Here is a 22245-nt window from a genome sequence, read left to right on the forward strand (position 1 = left end):
CAAATCCCTGCTGCCCATCTGTATGTCTTTTGAGAAATGTCTATTGCGATCCTTTGCCTGTTTTTTAATCAGGTTCTTTGGGGTTGTTGGCGGGGGGGTTGTTTTTGTTTTGCTGCTGAGCGGTTTGAGTTCCTCCTGCCATCTGTAAATCGTGACGGTTTTACTTCTTTGCAATGTGGATGTCTCTTTCTTCTTTCTCTTGCCTAATTGCTCTGGCTAGGACTTCCAGTACTGTGGTGGTGAGAGTGGGGAACCTTATCTTGTTCCTGATTTTAGAGGAAAGGCTTTCAGTGTTTCGCTATTAAGGGTGACCTGCGTACTGTGGGCTTGTCGCATGCGGCTTGAAATCTGCTGAGGTACATTTCTTCTGTACCTGATTCGTTGCGAGTCTTTATCGTGAGAGGATGTTGTATTTTGTTGAATGCTTTTTAAAAACGTATTGACATGATCATAGGAATTTTTTCCTTTCAGTTTTGTTAATGTGGTATTTCACATTTATTGATTTGCATATATTCACCCATCCTTGCATCCCGGGGGGTGTATGACCTTTGATCATGGCATATGACCCTTTCACGTGCTGGTGAATTCAGTTCGGTGTTGTTTTGTTGAGGAGTGTATCATCTGGGCTTATTAGTGGTATTGGCCTGTGATGTTCTTTCCTTGTAGTGTCCTTATGTGGCTTTGGTATCAGGATAATGCTGGCCTTGTAAAATGGCTTTGGACGTGTTCCCTCCTCTTCAGTGTTTTTGGAAGAGTTTGAGAGGGGTTCTTGTTCATTTTGCCGTCGCCGTCGTTCCTGTCTGATTGCCTATTCAGTCTCCTCACTCACTGCCAGTTTGTTCAGATTTTCTCATTCTTCGTGAGCCAGTCTTAGGAGGTTGTTTGTTTTTAGGAATTGGTCCCTTATTTCCAGGTTGTTCAGCTTGCATCTCCTGTTCCGTCGTGATTACTTGTGCATGTTGGGAGGCGGTAGCGTGAAAGTGGCTTCCGCACCAGATCGGTGTTGACGTCCCAGCTTCACCACTTCTGGTCTGTGTTGTTTTGGGTATTCATGTCACCCCTGAACTCGTGCTTGCATCCCTGTCGTGGAGCTCCTACTCCAGACTACGCTGGGCTTCCCAAGGATGAGCTATCACAGGAAAGCCCTTTCTCTGGTGTGGAGATGGGGCATTTGTGTTGCGGTTATCGATGTTTAAAATATTTTTCAAAGATGTGTTTTTAATGGCATTGTTTTATCATGTGACATGATAATATAAAAGTGAGAACAAACAGTAAAGGAGTATAATGTTTATATGGGCAAAACGACTCCTCTAAGCATGCAACTGAAGCATTTCTCCCCCCACATCCCTAGATAGTACATACGGTGGTAAACTAAATGATGCTGGTTAAATTAGAACAAGCACACTTGTAAAATTTAAACCTTAAGCAATGTACATGCTAAAAAATACTCATTATTTAAAAAAAATACTCATTATTAGCCTCTGATTCAGTGAATTTTCACAGGGTAAACACACTTGTACAACCAGCAACAAACAGAATGTTACGAAGCACTTCCAGAAGCTCCTTAAGACCCCTTCCTGTAAGCGACCGCACACCTCTCCCTCCCAAGAATTGTCCTCGTCCTGACCTCTGTACCCATGGATGATTTCCCCCACATTCAACTTGATTGTACCTGTGGTGATGTGGCTCGTTTCACTTCATATCATGTTGTGAGGTTCATGTATGTTATGGCACGTGGTGAGAATTTGTTTATTCATTCTGACTCTCCCGCCCTTTTCATCTGGGCATTCTGCCAGCGTAGGAAGCCGTGGTGTGCTAAGGCATCCGTCATATGTAGTTGAATTGATTTCTGTCCTGTGCATCTCGGATGGTAGTAGCCTTGTAGCAGCTTTGGAAGAGGCGAGAAAATAGTCACTCAAATAATTTCTCTTCGAATCCTGAGAAAGGACATGAGCTTTAGCTTTTCTGGGTTTTGTGGTCTGACAGCCCTCTCCTGCCTTCCAGTGGATGACTTCTATGATCTGCTTTTCTTGTTCTCCCTGGGAGTTCTGGTAGACCGCGCACAGCTCCACCAGGAGATGGAAGTCCAGCAAACATGCTTTAAATGCATAGCTGAATCCTAGGAAAATAAGGGAAGTTCCCAGGGGCCAAAAAAAAAAAAAAAAAGTTGAGGGTGGGCGGGTGGGGAGCTGCAGTCTTTGTGGGTAAAAGAGCACGAGCCAGGGCCTCCCTGAGAGGCTGCGGAGACTTGGCCCCTGGAGCCTTGGAGTATGAGCGGTTGGCTGGGAGCAGGAGCCAAAGACTTGGATGGGATTGAGCGGTGGGGAGAAATGCTGGAACCGTGTCCCTCTCCTTAGCCCTTAATATTACAGGACTCTCAGAGCTATATTCCTTGAATAGAAGAGTGGACTGGGAAACATAACCCTCCTAATGGCTGTAAATGTCTGTTTTAGCTCTGTAGGGGGTTACACTTTACGATTTGTCTGCCAAAGATCTGATCCACAGCCTCTCCTCAGAGGGCTTTGGGGTTTGCGATCAGACTTGGAGACCCAAGTCTAGAAAGAGAAAATCCCTGCTCACACCAAGACCCAGCCTGCTGGGAATGCCAGCAGAGACAGCCGGAGAGCAGAGCTGGAGTCCCCAGAGCATCTCGATGTGTTGTTAGATGGTTACAATCAAAAGAAACAAAGGGTAGAATTTTTTTTTTTTAAGATTTTATTTATTTAACAGAGAGCAAGCACAAGCAGGGATAGCGGCAGAGAGAGGGGGACGCAGGCTCCCCACCGAGCAGGGAGCCCGATGCGGGGCTCGACGCCGGGACCCCAGGATCATGACCTGAGCCGAAGGCAGACGCTTAACCTACTGAGCTACCCAGGTGCCCTCAAAGGGTAGAATTTAAAGGATATGAGCAAGATGCAAACAGTAGCAAAAATGACTTTGCCGGTTTTAGAAAAGTGCTTAGCTTGGCACCTGACACTCAGGAGCTACTTCACAACTGTTAGCTTATTGTGGACTTACCGAAGGTGCTCTCATTTAGGCAAATGATTCTCTATATAAAACTCATGACTTGGTCCCCAGGGTGGCTCAGTTGGGTAATCGTCTGCCTTAAGCTCGTGTTTTGATCCCGTGGTCCTGGGATCCAGCCCCGTGTCAGGTTCCCTGCTCAGCGGGGATCCTGCTTCTCCCTCTCCCTCTGCCTCTCCCCCTTCCCCCACTCATTCCTTCTCTCTCTCTCTCTCAAATGAATAAAAAAAAAATCTTTAAAAAAAAAAAAAACTCATGACTTTACACAGCAGGACATGTCTCGGTGGAGCCTCAACTTGAGAAGTATTCATAATATGGTTCTCCCGGCCTTGAAATTTATTGGCCTAGTTGAGATTGGAATCACAACTTTGAGGCCGTTTCAAGCCGCTGTAGTAGGCATTTGCCCACGTGCTCAGTTTCAGCAAATCTCAGGATTATCCTATGTCCCAGAGATCTGTCTCCAGCTGGCTAGTTCCTGGATTCCTTTTGCATAAGGCTTTGTTTCCTGAAGACCTGTCATATGAAACATCATGTTTAGATGCAAATGTAGAAAAACTTGTATTATAAATCAGGAGAGTAATGTCAGTAGCCCTTATCATCCTGCAGTGGGAGGAGGAGGTTCATAAGACTCATAAGAAGGTTTATAAAAAGGAGTGTATTCCGGGGGCAGCTTTGGCCGCTTCTCCCCCGCCCAATATATTTTGAGTGCCTGCTGGATTCCAGGCCTTTGCTAGCAGGAAGCTTGTGAGCATGACGAAAACCTTGTTCCTCTTTCCCTGGAATTCCCATTCCACTTGATCACCAGGTCAGTCTTGGGACCCTTACGTATGCATGGGAATGAACTCAATCTATGATGTGCCTCCTTCTGCAAAACTGATGCTATCTTATGAATTTCTGATGAGTGTTTTTCAGCTTATGGAGCAAGATAAGGTGTTATATATATTGCCAAGTATACGAAACAGTGACTAGTTAGCTAGATACCATACTTTTCAAGCAAATAAGTAGTTTAAATAAACATGTTAACTTCTCCCTATTACTAATTCTACCGCTCTAAATCTTTTCAGGACGATGTGAGGCATAAGGTTCACCTGAACACCTTTGGATTCTTCAAGGACGGGTACATGGTGGTTAATGTTAGCAGCCTTTCCGTAAATGACCCTGCGGGAGCCACAGACAAGGACACAACCGTAAGTGCCTTCCCAGGAGGTCAAGGGCTTTACCCTTCTCTGTTGCTCAGATGGGAGCTTCACCCTACACTTAAATACGAAGTCTCGGAACATGGAGAAAATTAAACTTGTGAACAGGCATCAAATAGTTTCACTTTGAACACGTAAGTTGTAATTCTTAAATAATTTTAGTAATTAGCAATCCCTTTTATAAAACGAATGCTAAGAAAACCATGAGAAGGGGCGCCTGGGTGGCTCAGTGGGTTAAGCCGCTGCCTTCGGCTCAGGTCATGATCTCGGAGTCCTCGGATCGAGTCCCACATGGGCTCTCTGCTCAGCAGGGAGCCTGCTTCCTCCTGTCTCTCTGCCTGCCTCTCTGCCTGCTTGTGATCTCTCTCTGTCAAATAAATAAATAAAATCTTAAAAAAAAAAAAAAATGAGAAGCCTAGGCCAAAGAATCACTTTTTTTTTTTTTTAAAGATTTTATTTATTTATTTGACAGAGAGAGATCACAAGCAGGCAGAGAGGCAGGCAGAGAGACAGGAGGAAGCAGGCTCCCTGCTGAGCAGAGAGCCCCATTCGGGACTCGATCCCAGGACTCCGAGATCATGACCTGAGCCGAAGGCAGCGGCTTAACCCACTGAGCCACCCAGGCGCCCCAAGAATCACTTTTTTTGCTCTTCGAGTAAGAAAGGTATGGATGCCAGAGTATCATGTTGGTATTTACCTCTACTCTTTTTGCCCCCCTTAGATTGGATTCAGCCTGGACCGCACAAAGAATGACGGATTTTCTTCTTATCTGGTGAGCACTACACATGGGACCTCATCCCTCCCTTCATGTGAGCCCAGGACACTGGGTGAGAGCACCCTGCTTCTGTCCATGCACTTTTCTTGCGGTGGTGGCTGCTTGGACTACCCCGCGTGGCTGAGCTGTGGGCACAGTTGTGTTGTTTGGGTTGGAGGTTGGATCATTTATTTGCCTTGTTCTGGTGTGAGTGAATAAGAGGGGTCTTCCTTCCTCAGGATGAAGATGTGAATTACTGTATTTTAAAAAAGCAGTCTGTCTCTGTCACCCTTCTAATCCTAGACATCTCCAGAAGTGAGTAAGTAATTCTCCTGTTCCTTCAGTTCCATCCTCAAGTAAAGTTACAGGGAATTCGGTAGTTAAGCTATCAGTTACTGAGTGTCTGCCATGTGCCAAATACTGTGCTGAGTGCTGGAGGTTAAGAACATGATGAGGGAGACAGAGGTACCACTCCCAAGGAGCTTGGAGATGGCCAAGGGAGGCCAAACACCAATACAGATGATCCCGGCAATAGAGCGAGATAGTAGGGCAGAGACACTGGTGAATTGCAGAGGACAAGGCAAGGCTTCAGGCAACTCTTGGCCCAGCGAGCCTTCAAGTGAGTGGACTTCACCAGGTAAATAAGGGAAGAGCATTGAAGGCAAAGGCAGAGCAGCTTGAAATAGCATGGCGTGTTCAACGGAGTAAATTTATTATTTACAGTCAGCTGACATTCAGGGAGATGGGCAGGCCTCTCCTCCATGAGGCAGGACTAGAAGTGCTCCCCTCCAGCTCAACCGTGCTAGCTCAGTTCACGTGTCCATTCAGGTGTGGGGCCTCCCCTGCCCTTCCCTGGTAGGATGGGATCTTTAAGAAGAGAGAAGAGAGGAAGTGCATCCCAGCAGGCCACTGCTTGTGCCCGCTGCCTCTCCCATGCCCCCCTCAAGTTCACTTTAACATCTTACTGGGTTTTTTGTCCCTTGTTCCGTTCCCCTTGTTGAACACCTTATAGACGCTTAGGGGGAAAGTATGTGCATCAGAACTGTGTGGTTGCTAGGGACGTAAGCTTCAGAGTGAGAATGCTGGGTGCTCGCCTGGCTGCTTCCAGCCTCACCACTCTTCAGCAAGTTCTTAACCTTCCTAAGTCCGCATTTTAGCAGGTGCACAGAGGAGCTCCTAGAATCTACATCAGGGATTCACAAGGACTGTCTGAGATGATGGATTTGGATACTGAGACAGTGTGTATGTAACACATGGCACTCAGATGACCATCACATTACCTTGAACTTCTTTTCTTTTCTCTTATTTTGAATGTAGGGTGAGAGTAAAAGCCCCACCAGAAGCTGGTACGCAGTTACCAAAGATCATCTTCAGCAAGGATGAGAAGGTCCTCGGCCAGAGCCAGGAGCCCGGGGCTAACCCTGTTTCAGCGGGCAACCAGACTCAGCCAAAACAAGGTCGGCTGTCAGGCACAGAACAGCATCTTCTTCCCTGCCCTGCTCTGTAGATTCTTTTTTGTCCCCAAGTAAAAACACACACAGTCACAGCATTGATGTTATTTTGGGGGTCATACAAAATTACGTAACCATTAAAAAGGTGGAATCTGGGGGGAAGGTGGGGAAAAGAAAAGTCGTTCCTTCGTCCTTGCAGCACACGAACTTGAGTAATCTGTATTCCTTCTGGGCTCTTGGTCTGGAATGTTTGATTTTTTTTTTTTTTTTCTGTTTAGATTTTTTAAATTAATTTATTTGAGAGAGAGAAAGCAGAGCAAGTAAGAGAAGCTCATAGTCGTGTTTGTAATTTCCCAAGCATCCCTGTTCACTCAGCTTGCAGGCAGCTCATTCTTACCAGCCCTCCTGTTACGTGGAGACTGTAATTTGCTCAAGCTTCCCCCTTAAGAAGACATTTCCACTGTCTGCTATTATAAATACTGCTGCATTGGGAATTCTTTATTTGTAGAACTTTGGTCCTACCTAGAACTTTCTTCTTTAGGATGGATTCCCAGAATTGAAATGTTTGGTTCAAAGGATATGAATGCTTTGGAGAAGAGTGGTGCCTGTGTTCAGTTCCTTTCCAATGCGTTGTATGATTCTATCCTCCTTTTGGGAAATCTGTAGGAATAGTGCCCACATCACCATGTCCTAGCCTGGACTGGGGTTTTGGTGTGTGTTTGTGTTAATCCCAAAGTAAAAGGCGAGAAGGATATTCTTGGTTTTGCTTTCCTTCTCTCTACTGAGGCTGCACTTTATCTCTAGACGTTGATTGGCTAGTTTATATTTATTGCCTCTTTTATTAACTGTCCCCTTTGTCTAATAGTTTAGTTCTTCAAAGAGAACTCACTGTTTATTGTATTATTTATACATTTTTTTCTCAGCCTATCAAAACTCTAACCCAGCTTAAAAGACATGCAGAAATGTTACATCTGTGTGATGGTGTAGCTTAGTGTCTGCACACCGTTCCTTTCTAGCCCTCATATGCATGCACTGCGCGGAAAGTGCTCTTTTCCTTCTTTTATTCTAAAGCTCTTTCCCGCAGGGAGTTTGAAATCCTGTCTTCCCTATGAAGGGTGTCTCAAGTGAGAATAAGTGAGAATAAGGCACAGATGCCCTCTCTGTTCCGTGAAAGGAGCCATTGGCGGTCTTAGCACACCTTGCTGTGGGGGAAAAAAGTATGAATTGTGCTAATATAATTTGCTATTAATTTTTCCATGTGTGTAAATAAATGTTATCTATGTATTTTAAAACAATGATCTATTCTCAAGCAGGATAACTCAGAGGATGAGGAAGGTCACTCCATGCGGCCGCTCTGACAATATCAGACACGGGATTATTCAGAGATGATTTCTCTGTTGGGACTAAACGTTATCCTTTATTAGAGAGCACTGATCACGTAACACACTCGTTTGCTGCTTCTGCGGCTCAAGAATTATTTTGGAATCTGAGGAGTTGTCAGTGTACAAGATAGCACATGGCCTCACCTTCCATTAGCTCGAAGTATTTGACATTAGACAAGCTAGAGCCTCAGAAAATGACACTGTAATCAGATACAAGCTGACTCATGCAGTAATATCTTCTAAATGTTTCTGCTTCTAGACAGTGGAAAATCTAAAAGAAGCACAGTAGATTCAAAGGTAAGAACTGAACAGACACCCCCTGATTCCAGCTTTCCTGGATGTATATGTACGTATGTGTGTATGTGTGTGGATGGGTATGTAAACGTATGTGTGTGGGGATGGGAGGGGGAGTGGGGGCATATTTATATACGTACATGACATAAAGGTACACACATACACATGCCTAATCCGCAGGCGGTTGCTGTCTGTTTGGAGAGGAAATGTTACCAGGTTGGAAGAATTTCAAAGTAACATTGAGTTCTGAGTTGTACAGCACTTGCACGGTAGAGGGTCAGACAATGACGGGGAGCCCTCGGGAAGGGGAGGAGTCAGGGCTTGGAGTTTGGCAGATTTGTTTGGGGAAAGAGGAAGGAATGTCATAAGCAAAGACTGGAAATGGGAACAAGCATGACAGATCCTTGGTTCTGGCCTTTGGGAGCAGAGAGAGGGATCTTAGATAATATTTTATTATTTTATTTATTATTTTATTTTATTATTTTATTTTATTATCTTAGATAATAAAAGCCCAGACACCAGAGGGTATTCATTGATGGCGCAGAAAATAGGAAGTTGTCAGGAGTTCTTGATCAGGAAGGACTGTGATGCAGGTGGTGTTTGGGGCAGATGTTCTGAAAGTCATGGGCAGAGCAGCCTCAGAGAGAGAGACAGTGAAATTAGGAGGACCAGGAAGAACACGGTTGTGATGGTACAGATTTAGGGGCAGAAGGACTTGGAGTCTTGGAATGTGGCTGAAGAATGGGGGCAGTGTTGCGGGTGGGGGAGGAAGGAAGTAGGGTTTTTTTATTTGTTTTTGTTTCAGTAGAAGAATAGATGGTAGAAATAGCAGAAGGAAAAAATTGGGAACATTTTGGGATGGGATATCTTGATTTATCAGTAAGGGGGCGTCCAGATGGCAGTATTCTGTTTTTACAGCTGTGTTGAAGGTAATTGACATCCAGTAACTTACACATATTTAAAGTGACAGTTTGCTAAGTTTTGACTTGAGTGTACACCGGTGAAGCCACCACCACCACAAAACGGTGAACATATTTATCACCCCACAAGGTTCTCTTGCCCCTCCGTCTTCCTCCCGTCCTCAAACAACCGCTGATCTGCCTTTGTAGAGGAGTGATTAGAACTTTACAAAAGTGCCCTATTCAGCGCTGCTCTCTTTGTCTTCTTTGACTCAGCGTAATTCTTTTGAGTTCATCCATGTTGTTGGGTGTAGGTCTTTCCTTCTCATTCCTGGAGTTAGTCCATTGTACCAGTGACAGTAATATGCTCATCATTTGAAATTGGGAATGGTGTCCAGGTGAAGTGTCGGGATATGACCTTGGTTGGCATCCGTAGTCCTCCTGAAGCTGTAAGAATGGAGACATGCTCCAGGGGGATCAGGCTGGGGGGGGAGGGAATAGGGAGCTAGTGGGGGGCAGAAGAGACCGCTGAGAAAAGGAAGTGGGTGAGGAAGAGTTTCTTTCTCCATGAAAGGGGATCACAGACATCTAGAAGGGATGGTGAATTTTATTTCCAGAGAGCTTTTGAAGGTCAGCAAATTTAAGATTTAAGAAGGATGTGCTTTTGTTTGTTTTAATTTTTTTTTATTAGTATACATTTTCTGCCAGTATCATCCTAAAACAGTTTGTTGTGTCTTTTTTTTTTTTTTTAGGCAACGGGAGAAAAATCCTTTTCTGTTCACAATAGTGATGGGGCAGTTTCTTTTCAGGTATGTCTTCTCTTTGAGTAATCTTCATCAGATTTATCTCTACAGTGTAAAGGGTGAATTTGCAAAGGAATTTTGAATTGAGGAATAATAATTTAGGCATTCTACAGATCACTCAAATGCAGTAGCCCTCTCCATAGCAAACCCACAAGGTGGGTATTGTTACCCACTACTTAGCTGATCATGTCTCTGAGAATGAGTGACTTTGTGAAGGTCCAGTGTGAGTGACAAGGCCCACATCTGCCTGGCTGTCCCCACCCTGCTGCTCTTTAATCCCATGCTGCCTCCCATTTGGAGTGTGTTAGAAGCATAGAATTCTTTTTTTTTTTTTTTTTTTTTTTAGGATTTATTTATTTATTTATTTATTTGATAGAGATCACAAGTAGTCAGAGAGCCAGGCAGGGAGAGCGGAGGAAACAGGCTCCCCGCTGAGCAGAGAGCCCCATGCTGAGCTGATCCCAGGACCCTGAGACCATGACCTGAGCCGAAGGCAGAGGCTTAACCCACTGAGCCACTCAGGAGAAGCACAGAATTCTGTACCTAGAAGGACCACTGGTGATCATTTAGGACGCTGGTAGGATTTTAGAGATGTGTTCACCAAGGGTCAGTGGCGTTCAGTGACCTGCCCATCTGGCCCTGTTCTTCATACCACAACCACAGGTTGTGGTTGGGGTAGGACGTTGGATAGGGTCTCAGCACCCACTTACTGGCTGATGACCTTAGCTCTCAAACTCCTGGATCTTGTCTTTAATCATCTAAGAGTGAATAGTGATGGCACCTATCTCATTGGGTTATTGTAAGTATCAATTTTTTTTTAACATAAAAGTGCTTTAGAAGCACTGTACAAATAATCATTTAACGTTAATTTGTAAGAATCACTGCCCCTTTTCTAACCAGTTTTCATTAATTAAGGTATAATTTGCTTAGAGTGGAATGCACAGGTCTTAAATACGCAGTTCGATCAGATCTGACAAATGCACGCACCTGTGCCTCCCACTCTCTACCAAGATTCTCTGTTTTTACCCCTTCAGTGTCCCCCATCCCTGCATCCTCTGTTCTGATCTCTTTTAGCATACATTATTTTGCCTAACAGTTTTTACACGGTCTTTAAATTTAGCGACCATAGGAATTAATAGCTCATTGAGAGCCTGTGGATGCTTCCCATCTGCCTCAGAGCAAAAAGCTCCCGCCCTTCCTGGTCTGCAAGGCCATACAGTCTGGCTGCAGTCTCCTCTTTGACCTTGGCTCCTGTTTCTGCTCCAGCCACAGAGGCCACCTCGCTGCTCCTAGAAAGGATCAGGCCTTGGGCTCTGCTCTGACTGTACCCGCAGGCGGGAATGCTTGTCCCTCAGAAGCCAGTGATTAATATCTTCCTCTTTCAAGCCTCTGCTCAAACGTCATTTTCTCCGCAAAGCCGCCTCCGTTCGCCCTGTTTTGAATGCAGCTTCTTTTCCTCTTCCTCCTGCCGGTTTCCCCTTGACACTTCTTTCTAACACTGCTATGTACTCATTTATTATGCTTATTTTCTGTGGCTCCCTTTAGAGGGTGGCCATAAGGGAGAGGGTTTTTTTTTAATTTGTTTTCTTTCTCATGCAAATGAAATCCCTAATCTTGGGCCTGGCCTGTAATAATAGTCTATCCAGTAGTAATAATGGGGCCCTTAGGATGGGGGTGGCGTGCTTACCCATGGTCATTACCTCTGTTCATCCTCCCAGCAGCTCTATGGAGGAGGCACTGTTATTATTCCCTTTTACAGATGAGGAATCTGAGGCTCAGAGAGGTTAAGTAACTTGCCCAAGAGGGGGGATTCAGACCCAGGTTTGTCTGACTCCAAGGCCCATCCTTGTGTTTAATCATTTTTTTACTGCCTCCTTAAGAAAATACAAAAGGTACTTTTTTCTCTTTTCTTTCTCTCACTTTAAAGTGCTTATTAAGGGCGTGTAGGTGGCCCAGTTGGTTGGGTGACTGCCTTTGGCTCAGGTCATGATCTAGGGCCCTGGGATCGAGTCCTACATCTGGCTCCCCCTGCCCGGCGGGGAGTCTGCTTCTCCCTCTCCCTCTGCCTGCCACTCCCCTTGCTTGTGCTCTCTCTCTCAAATAAATAAATAAAATTAAAAAAATAAAAAATGAAGTGGGGGCCCCTGGGTGGCTCAGTGGGTTAAAGCCTCTGCCTTCAGCTCAGGTCATGATCCCAGGGTCCTGGGTTCGAGCCCTGCATTGGGCTCTCTGCTTAGCAGGGAGCCTGCTTCTCTTCCTGACTCTCTGCCTACTTGTGATCTCTGTCTGTCAAATAAATAAATAAAATCTTTTTTTAAAAAGTTCTTAATAAGGTAATTTTTTTGAAATTTCTTGAAGCCTTTAAAAATAAATCACCAAGGAAAGCATGATAGGATATACATACTTGTCAGTGACTAAAGCTTTGTGTTAGGAGGAGTGTCGTGATTAAGGACATTGAGATAACCAGTTCACAGGCTTCTCAGGACACAGGAAACAGGCAGTGGACGGACAGTCTGCCTCTTCTCTGGCTTCCCTTCTCCTTGTAATGAAGTTTGTAGGTAACACCTTGCTGTTTGGCTACTTAGTATCCTGATTTTGGACAAGGAAGTCATTGTGAGCTTTTCTGCTCTATCCACAGAGCAGAGATGATATTTTATCTGCCTAAAGCAGGAAAGGGGCTGTTAGCTCTTATTCCCACTCTAAAACATACCCTTTTGTTTGATTTTTTTTTTTTAAGGTCAGGTGCCTACTCTGATCAACCATGAAGATTATACAGACCTTTTAAAAAATAGCTATTTCTTAGAAACTTCATATGATTCTTATTTTTTGAACTTAAAAGTTACTATGTTTAGAAAAGTATTCTGGCTCCCCCCTGTGTGGACTAAAACACATGCTCTTAGGTTTACATTGCTGAGTTCAGGACATAATTTAACAAAGTAATAATTTCACCTTGAATATTCTTGGTATTTTATTTCAGTCTTCTTGTCAAATGTCTCTTTCTTCCGTACCCTTTTTTTTTTTTAAAGATTTTATTTATTCATTTGACAGAGATCACAAGTAGGCAGAGAGGCGGCAGAGAGAGAGAGAGAGAAAAGAGGAAGCAGGCTCCCTGCTGAGCAGAGAGCCCGATGCGGGGCTCGATCCCAGGACCCTGGGATCATGACCTGAGTCGAAGGCAGAGGCTTAACTGACTGAGCCACCCAGGCACCCCTTCCCTATCCTTTTTAACTGGGTGGTGTAGTATGCTTGCAGAAGAGCACATAGTATTTATGTCGAGTACAAATGATTATAAATAATAACTTTGTAACCATCGTGGAGACCAAAAATAGAATAGTGACAGCACCCCAGAGACCCCGTGTTACCCACACATCACTACCTAGCTGTTAAGAAAAGTATCATTCCCATCAGTTCCTGGCTTCTCTTTACAGTTTATCATGTATCTAAGCAGCATATTTTAGGCTTCTAGCAAAATGCTCCATAGAATTGACCAAGGAGTCGTATTCTATGGTCTTATATATAAAATGTCTGGACTTACATTAAACTTCATTTGTACCCATGAAACATGTGAGAAACAGGAAAGTGTGCCCATGTAGAAAACGTAGCCCCTCTCTTGCCTGAAATCACAGGAGTCAGTTTTAATGAGGGAATATTTGTCCTTTACCTTTTCAAGTAGCAGAGGAGCCTCCTTTTTTCCAGGAGTATTTTTTACCTAAAGAGCAAAAGAGTATGTTGACTTGGAAATAAGGTACTTGCTTCGTAGGTTATCCCTGCAGTCCTCAGTGGGAGCCACCATGGGTAGGGGCATCTGGGTCAAAATAAGGTCGTAGAACCTCAGTGGTGGGTACGGAGGTGTTCCCTGAGAGGTTCTGACCCCTTTTCCTGCTACCTTGAAAATTATTATAACAAAATATTGAGATGGAATCACAGAATAAGAAAACATCTGTTTATTTTACTTTGGATTTTTTTTTAAAGATTTTACTTATTTAATTGAGAGAGACAGAGAGCGAGCCAGCATGAGCAGGGGGAGGGGAGAGGCATGGGAGAGGGAGAAGCAGGTGCCCCACTGACCAGAGAACCCAACATAGGGCTTGATACCAGGACTCAGGGATCCTGACCTGAGCCAGAGGCAGGTACATAACCGACTGAGCCACCCACGTGTCCCGGAAACATCCGTTTCTTCTCTGGGAGAATCCGATAAGAAATTAAGAAATCTGTATTTTTTTCTGTCCGTAACATTCATAATCTCTAAGATTTAAGCATTTAGCTGAGGATTTGGGTACTCTTCAATTTTTGTCTTCTTCACTTTCAGTTTTTCTTTAACATCAGCACCAATGACCAAGAAGGCCTCTACAGTCTTTATTTCCATAAATGCTCTGGGAACGAAGTGCGGTCTGGCGACAAGTTTTCCTTCAGTCTTGATGTGAGTACTGTACAGAATGTGTTCCTCGTGGATTTTGTCAGCCCTGTAAAATGTGAGACATATGATTTCATTGTAAGAGTAGGTTTTAAAAGCACTTAAACAGAGAGGAGAAAAATGTGGCCAGAATCCCGTCTCTGCAGAGGATTCACAAACAAAAAAATACAAAGCAACTTGGGATGTTTTTACACTTGAACCTGTGCATTAGGAATGTGGTTGTTACCTGCTGATGCTTCCTTAGCCCAGGGAAGCAGCTTTGGTGACAGATTGCAGACTATGGGATGATCTGTTCCTGAAAAGTAAACATTAATTTTATGTTTGTTTCAGATTGAGATCACAGAGAAGAACCCTGACAGCTACCTCTCCGCAGGAGAGATCCCCCTCCCTAAATTATACATTTCTATGGCCTTTTTCTTTTTCCTTTCTGGGACCATCTGGATTCACATCCTTCGAAAACGAAGGTGAGTTGTGACTTCCTTGAGCCATCCGGCATAGAGTGTGTTCAAAGGTGCATAATTTCACCTTCTGCTGGCTTCTTAGCCTCAGAGGGATTGGCCCCGGCAACCTTGTCCTCTTCAACGGGCTTCTTCCCTGTAACAGGGAGACTGTGCAAGCCTTGCCGTGTGGGGACCCTTTGCACGCCCTGGTGTTTGTTTGTTTGTTTTTAAAGATTTTATTTATTTATTTGACAGAGATCACAAGCAGGCAGAGAGGCAGGCAGAGAGAGAGGAAGGGAAGCAGGCTCCCTGCTGAGCAGAGAGCCCGAGGCGGGGCTCCATCCCAGGACCCCGGGATCATGACCTGAGCCGAAGGCAGAGACTTAACTGACTGAGCCACCCAGGCGCCCCCGCCCTGGTGTTTGTTTACTTCCCTTTGCTTTGTTTAAAACGCAGATCCGAATATTTTAATAATAGAACAAAACGTATAAGCAAGTGTTTCCATGGTGATGGTGTTAGGGTCTAGGACTCAGAGTGAGCTCGTTGGTCCCATCCGGGGGCTGTTTGTGCAGGAGAAGAGGTTAGCGACAGTGGCCCACGGCCTGCCGAGAGCAGGGCGTTGCTGCTCAGTGCTGTGTCTGCTCAGAGCCTGACCGGGGAGAAGTGTTGGCTTCCAGAGGCTTATCACTGGAGAGAACTCACTCCAAGCCCACCTGCCTGGCTCTTGGCCTCTCTTCTGAAACACGAAGGCTTTACTTGCCTATACTCAGTTCTTAAAGGGAGTACCTGCATGTGCGGTGGGGGGGCGTGGGGTCCCGAGTGTTTAAATCTGTTTCCTTCCAACCAGGAAACAGAATAAAATACTAATTTTCAGTTAGAGAATAGTGTGAGGTGCTTGTTATAAGGCCCATAAACTAAGTTAAATGATGGTGTGTGACTATGGGATCATAATGTGGATTAATTTAAATTAATAAAATAGGCACCCAGATCGTTCTTTCTGTGGCGCATTGGGCAGAAATTGCGACCTCTCTAGTCCCTGGTGGCCTGACTGTCGTGTGGTGGACGCGCCTAGCTGGAGTGGGGTGCTCTGGCGGGCACAGCGCTGGTTCTTGGTTGGCATAACATTCGTTCCGCTCACCAGATGGGAAGAGCTGCTTGTTTACTTGTGAAGAACCCTGCATGGTCATGTTTGGACTAGGCGATCAGGCAGCCTTTAATAAGAAAAGAAGAATCTTATCAATGCAGGCTATAAAAAGGTTTTTTTTTTAAGATTTTATTTATTTATTTGACAGAGAGAGATCACAAGTAGATGGAGAGGCAGGCAGAGAGAGAGAGAGGGAAGCAGGCTCCCTGCTGAGCAGAGAGCCCGATGCGGGACTCGATCCCAGGACCCTGAGATCATGACCTGAACCGAAGGCAGCTGCTTAACCAACTGAGCCACCCAGGCGTCCCTAAAAAGGTTTTTAAATAAAGTTTTGCTTCTGCCTTTATTAGAAAAGTAAGAAGTGGGAGCCCAAGGCCCAATTTCAAGTGTAAACATGGACTGCTCCCACCTGCGTGACTCCCTTCACTCCCTGAGCCACAAAACTGGGACAGGGTCATTGCCCCACTTTCCTCTAAGGGTCTTGGAACCTTAGGTGTGTTACATGATTGTCCCTGAAATACTGTGTTCTGGAGGCCTTTGCAGATCAGGATGCTATGCAAATCGGAGGTACATAAAAGACAGTTGACTGGGTAGGTGTTCAGCAGTATTTTCGTTCCGTGTATTTAGTGATATAATAGTCACTATCACTGTTTCACTTACGTAAAATTGTGGGAAGTTTTAACTCCGTGGTTAAGTGAGGCCGACCTACTTTGTACAGCACGTGTTAGCTTCTTGCTGAAGGGCAGTAGACACAACCGGGGTGTGTAATGCAAGCCTTCCGCCCCGTCCCGTGTGTTTCCAGGAGACTTACAGGCCGTGCTGTTGGGTTGGAAATTTGAGTCACGTAAAGGATGTGACTCCAAGGCTTCGTGCATTTCAGAGGCTCCCAGTCCCTTCTTGCTGGAAGGAACTGGGAGATCTTTGCCTCGTCTTCTGGAGGTCTTGAGAGGGGAAAAGAGAGACACGGTCGGCGACACCTGCCACAGCTGTGAGCGGCGCCCACATCTACTTGCCGAGTATTAAGCGGCTCCTCTCGGCTCTCTGGGTGCTGCCCTGGGCCCCTGAGGTGGGAAGGGGAAGACGGCCGATCGCTTTTGGTGCCCACTCCTTGCCCCATCAGGCCCCTGATGCCGGTAGTTTCCGCTCATCATCCAGCTGCCCCTTGAAGCAGCGGCTGCCCCATTTTCAGGAGAGGTTAGCGAGGCTTAGAAGGGTTAAGGTGGCCAGCGTAGAACCTGTATTTGTGCCAAGCTGCTGTGGCTGTGGAGCGTGTGTTCCCCAAACATCACTGCCCTATGGCTGATGTCTCAGCCAGGGCTGCCACCGAGGGTGCCGGGGCGCGGGAGCGAGCGCCGGTCTTGGCAGTGTGCGCTTCTGCACTCTGGGTACCCAGGGTTCTCAGTGCTGTTCGGGAGTGACAGACTCCTCTGGCCTTGACTTCCTTCTTGACCTTCAAGTAGGTAGGCCGCAGACAGGAAAGTACCAGGGAGGAAATCAGGCCGGAAAGGGAGTGTGCGTCAGTTGGTGACATGCCCGCCTTATCATTCGCATGCACGGCCCCTCTTCTTCATTTCCGCTTCATTTCCGAGCCCTCGCTCATGCTTCTCGCAGCTGCTCACACGCAGGTAGTAGGTGGTGTTGGGCATGCATGTATTCTTATAAATACCTCATGTTTATTGATAGTGCCTGTATTTTTAACTTCTATAAACTATACTATCTACAGATACTGTTCTCATTTTTCATGCAGTAGTATCTTTCTTACGACCTAATTACATTGCCATGTGTCCATCTAGTTCATTAACTTCTAGCTACTCCATAGTGTGTATCCCCACATTCTACTTACCCCTCCCTTTAGTGAGGCTCGGCCTCCATCCCCTGGCTCCCCCAAACAGTGTGGCCATGACCTCCCACCCCTACCCTGGCCTTGTCCCATTATGGCTCTCTCGGGGATACACTCCCAGAAGAAGGTGCCCTGGGTATGGGGTAAATTCTTACTTAATTTCATTGAATGCTGCTGGGTCACCTCTGCTAGTTTATACTTCTGCCCATGGGGCAGCAGGGCTCCTGTCTCCCCGTGTACCAACACTGACATCTTATTTTTGGCCAGTCTGATGGGTGTAAACTGGTACTTCATTTTATTTTGCATTTTCCTAAATACCAATGATGTGAAATATCTTTCTAGGGACTTGCTGACCCTTTGGGTTCCCCTTCTTCTTCTTCTTTTTTTTTTAGATTTTATTTATTTATTTGACAGAGATCACAAGTAGAGAGGCAGGCAGAGAGAGAGAGAAGCAGGCTCCCCGCTGAGCAGAGAGCCTGATGAGGGGCTCGATCCCAGGACCCCGAGATCATGACCCGAGCCGAAGGCAGAGGCTTAACCCCCTGAGCGACCCAGGTGCCCCTTGGGCTCCCCTTCTTGTGACCGTTGTTAGGCTTTGCATATTTTTCTGTTGGGTTTTCTGTCATTTTCTTGTTGCTTCACAGGAGTTTCTTGGATATTTTGGATATCAGTCCTTTGTCTGTCTTAGACATTGCCAATTTCTTCTCCCAGGCTGTTAAACTTGTCTGGGGTATTCATTGTTGAATAAAAGTCTTTAATATTAATGGAGTTAGAGCTCTCTAATTATAATCTTTTGGGCCGTGGGTCTTGGAAGAAGCCTTTCCCTACTCCAAGGTCACAAAAGGTGTGTGTTGTGTTTAGCCCTGGAACCCTTCTGGAGTGCTCCTCTATGTAACTGTGAAGTGGGGAGCCGGCAGTGTGTGTGTTACGCACGCAGTTCTGAGCTGACTTTCCCCGTGCCGGTTTTTAAACAGTCCTCCCCGTTCCTCCTCATTTGCTGCCCCCGTATCGCTCCTATGTCAAGCCTCCATGTGTCAGGCTTTCTGTTCTATGTCAGGCTTTCTGTTCTGTCGGCTTACTTGTCTAATGCTGTACCCGTTCCACACGTTTGCCTGCTGTGGCTTCGCAGAACGTCTTGATATCTGAGAGTATGAGTTTCCTCTGTGGCTCTTAGTCAAGTTTTATGTACTTTAAGAGTTTTACATTTGTCTCCTAAATGGTCTGGTGTCCTAGAACATTAGTCCCAGGGCGAGGAGGCAGCCCGCAGGTGGACGGGTGTTTGTTAGGCACGGCAGTGGGAGCCCCGACACTTTCCCCCGCTGGCCCGGTGTGTCTGGCGGGCCTCGGTCCTGCCTGCCGCCTGGCTCCTCCTGCCCCACTCCGGGCCGCCGCTGGCCCCCACAGCCAAGCCTGGGCACCTTCTGCTCCCCCAGGGGCTTCTTGCCAGTTTTATAGATCCCGTCGCCCCATGCTTGACTCTGGGGCCTTTCCAGGGTGGTTTCTGGGCACAAAGCTGGCAGGCTGCACGGGTTCCCATCTTATCAGGAGCTGGAACTCGTCCTGTCTGGCTTCAGTGCCTAACGCTACTCCAGTCACAACACAGACTGCACAAGCGGGGACTCTGGGGCTCTGTCGGGGCTGTTTCTGTTGGCGGAAATGAGGTCTCCAAAGGGCTTCATGGGTGTGGTTTGCTTAGATAATATTTAGTGCTTCCTTATAAATGCATCTGATGCCCGGAGCTTTAGCCATCCTTTGGAGGGTGGGGGAATGGAATATTGCTTTTTTTTTTTTTTTTTTTAAGATTTTATTCATTTATTTGAGAGGGAGGGGAGGAGCATGGAGGGAGAGTGAGAGAGAACCAGACTCCATGCTAAGCAGAGAGCCTGATGCGGGGCTGGATCCCAGGACCCTGAGATCATGACCTGAGCCGAAGGCAGATGCTTAACTGACTGAGCCACCCAGGCACCCCTGGGATATTCCTTTAATTCTTTTCTCTCCATTTTTATAGGAATGACGTATTTAAAATTCACTGGTTGATGGCGGCCCTTCCTTTCACGAAGTCTCTTTCCTTGGTGTTCCACGCGGTATGTATTCACATTTCGGGTCATTTATGAAATGAGATACGGTGTCTCTACAGTCAGGAAAAACGAAGTGGAAGGAAGGGGAGCTAGGTCAGTGGGAAATAAGATGAGGGTAGACCTTCTCTCATGAGGCATTTGGTGTGGGAGGGGCCGTCACAGGGATAAATCCTGACACCCTCAGTCAGTGACCTGAGCCCGGAGACAGCTTCCAACACGACGCACATACCCGGAGTTTTCCTAGAACCTTCCTTGTTTTTGTTCCTTTTTGTTTGTTTGTCTTTTTTTAAGATTAGAGTGCCACCTGCCACATTGTTTCTGTGGCTTGATTTTTCTCCTTCCCCGTGTGCCCATTTGATTTGAAGCTTGGTGTGAGCGTACTTACTTGAGAGAACAGTGATGCTCTACACATGGAGGCGTGTGAGTTGCACTTGCACTTGGAATAGTTGGTCTGGCTGCGGAGTGAAGTGCACCTGCCTGCGGGAGGAAGGTCACAGCTGCCCAGTGGCACCCACCAGCTGCACTTAGGAGGTTGACAGTCTCCAGACACGTGCTGTCCTGCCCTTCAGAGTGTTGGCGTCAGAGGCGTAGTAATGCATGCAGTTACAGTCTCTGGAAATGACACTTACTTGGATAATTTCCCATTTGGATCTAAGTGAAAAGAATCTTTCTGGAACTTGGTTGGTAATGAATGACAAGACCCTTGAGTCACTTCAGTGTCCAGATAGCTGTTCGTGACAGGATGAAAGGTCTACGAAGACATCAGTGCTGGCGTTTGTGAGTCGTGCCAGGAAGCATTGCGAGTGCACTACTGAAACTGGCCTTTTCAATTAAAATGTGCTGGTGGCTTTAAGTAGCTCGAAATGCACAGATTTTTTTCAAAAAGACAAAACAACAGCACAGGGGAAACTGCGTGACTCCACCTGCATTTTTTCTTTTTTTTTTTTTGCTGGTGGGAGCCCCATGCGGGATTCTATCCTAGGACCCTAGGATCATGACCTGAGCTGAAGGCAGACACTTCACTGGCTGAGCCCCAAGGCATCCTGGTCCTTGGGGATTTTAAAGAAAATAACAGGCAGCTGTCTGCCCGCGTGAATCTCCTGTCCCAAGAGAGGGACCTGGCCTGTGTGCTGGTGGTGTCGAAACTTGTGGCAGGTTTCTCGTGCTGCCTGACCTTGGCAGTGCCTTCACGTGCTGGATAGTGAATTGACAAGTGAGGTATTAGTGGCTGGGGTGAGGGGACACCCCCCCACCACATGGTGAGGTGCTGTGGTGGCACGTGTTCTGCTTCCCTGTGCATGAAGGCATGTGGGAGATGGGCCTCTGAAATGCCGTTGTTCTGTTGCAGATCGACTACCACTACATCTCGTCCCAGGGCTTTCCCATCGAGGGTTGGGCTGTTGTGTACTACATCACTCACCTGTAAGTACACAGAGTGACCCGAGAAGTGCTCATCCCACAAGGCGACGTGCCGGAGAAGTTGGGGAGGCCATGGTGGGGAGGGACCCGCCTTGCATGAACAGTTGCTGCCCGCCCATGACAGCTTGTCCGGGTTCCTGCCACGCCGGAGCTGTGTGGCACCCGGGTGGCTGTCCAGACCTGAGAACTCGGTCCTGCTGGCTCAGGAGGGGGCTGCGTCCATGGGGCGGGTTAGCTGCACGGAGGTGGGGGAAGTGGCGAACCCGTTTGTGTGCTGCTTCACTTAAGAGGCGTTTCCTAAATTTGGCCCCTTGTCTTCCCCAAGAAGCCCGTGAAGTCATGAAGGAGCTGAGCAGTGGAACTTGCGGAGAATCTGAAGAGGCCACTGGTGTCTGAAACTTTTTCTTTTGCAGCTTGAAAGGGGCACTCCTGTTCATCACCATCGCGCTCATCGGCACGGGCTGGGCTTTCATTAAGCACATCCTTTCCGATAAAGACAAAAAGATCTTCATGATCGTCATCCCGCTCCAGGTAAAGGGACCCTGATTCTGGGCCTGTCCAGGCAGAGGGAGGTGGCTCACCCAGAAACCCCGGCTCCTACTGCTGGGGTTCCCTTTCTGGATTCTGGCACACCGAGGCTTCGGGTCACAGCCCTGAGAGCTGTCTGCCGTCACTCATGTGGCGAACGGCTTATGGATGCCTGCACTTGAGTAGAGATCTGCTCGAAAGTCAGGACATGACGGCCTGCCTTCGCGCCTCTGGCTGCCCTCTAGCCGAGCCCAGCTGTATAGTGTTTTAATTAACAAGTTATTGTAAAACTGTGAATGACACCGGCGAGTTCTCACAAGGTGGGATATTAAGTAGACATCAGGGCAACTATTATTAAACCCTTCCTGGTTTGGGACCCTTGGCCAAGGCCAGCCTTGCCTGGTTGTGAGCTGCTCGGGAGAGGAACCTTGGGAGAGGCAGAGATTGGGCATAAAGAACTCAGTAAACAGAGGGCCCAGCACAGATGCCTGACTGCTCTGTTCAGCCAAAGAGCATGTGTTTGATAAAGTTGTTCTCCTTGTCTGCTCTCATTTGGGAGCCCAGTGTGGGTGTGGCAAG

At 46.7% G+C, this 22245-nt stretch overlaps 1 protein-coding gene across 4 annotated transcripts in view; it reads left to right on the top strand.

The window, feature by feature from the left end:
* The window catches only part of GPR107 (G protein-coupled receptor 107), a 76291-nt gene that overhangs the window by 19435 nt on the left and 34611 nt on the right, over positions 1 to 22245 (top strand). For all 4 annotated transcript variants that reach the window (XM_047699130.1, XM_047699131.1, XM_047699133.1 and 1 more), the window contains exons 2-12: positions 4089 to 4211; positions 4942 to 4992; positions 5214 to 5293; positions 6292 to 6431; positions 8067 to 8104; positions 9753 to 9809; positions 14113 to 14223; positions 14548 to 14681; positions 19650 to 19725; positions 21068 to 21141; positions 21552 to 21669. In XM_047699130.1, the coding sequence (XP_047555086.1) occupies positions 4089 to 4211; positions 4942 to 4992; positions 5214 to 5293; positions 6292 to 6431; positions 8067 to 8104; positions 9753 to 9809; positions 14113 to 14223; positions 14548 to 14681; positions 19650 to 19725; positions 21068 to 21141; positions 21552 to 21669 (1002 nt within the window). The remainder of the gene's footprint in view (positions 1 to 4088; positions 4212 to 4941; positions 4993 to 5213; positions 5294 to 6291; positions 6432 to 8066; positions 8105 to 9752; positions 9810 to 14112; positions 14224 to 14547; positions 14682 to 19649; positions 19726 to 21067; positions 21142 to 21551; positions 21670 to 22245) is intronic.

Source organism: Lutra lutra, chromosome 13 (assembly GCF_902655055.1).
Source record: "Lutra lutra chromosome 13, mLutLut1.2, whole genome shotgun sequence".
NCBI classification, from domain to species: Eukaryota; Metazoa; Chordata; class Mammalia; order Carnivora; family Mustelidae; genus Lutra; species Lutra lutra.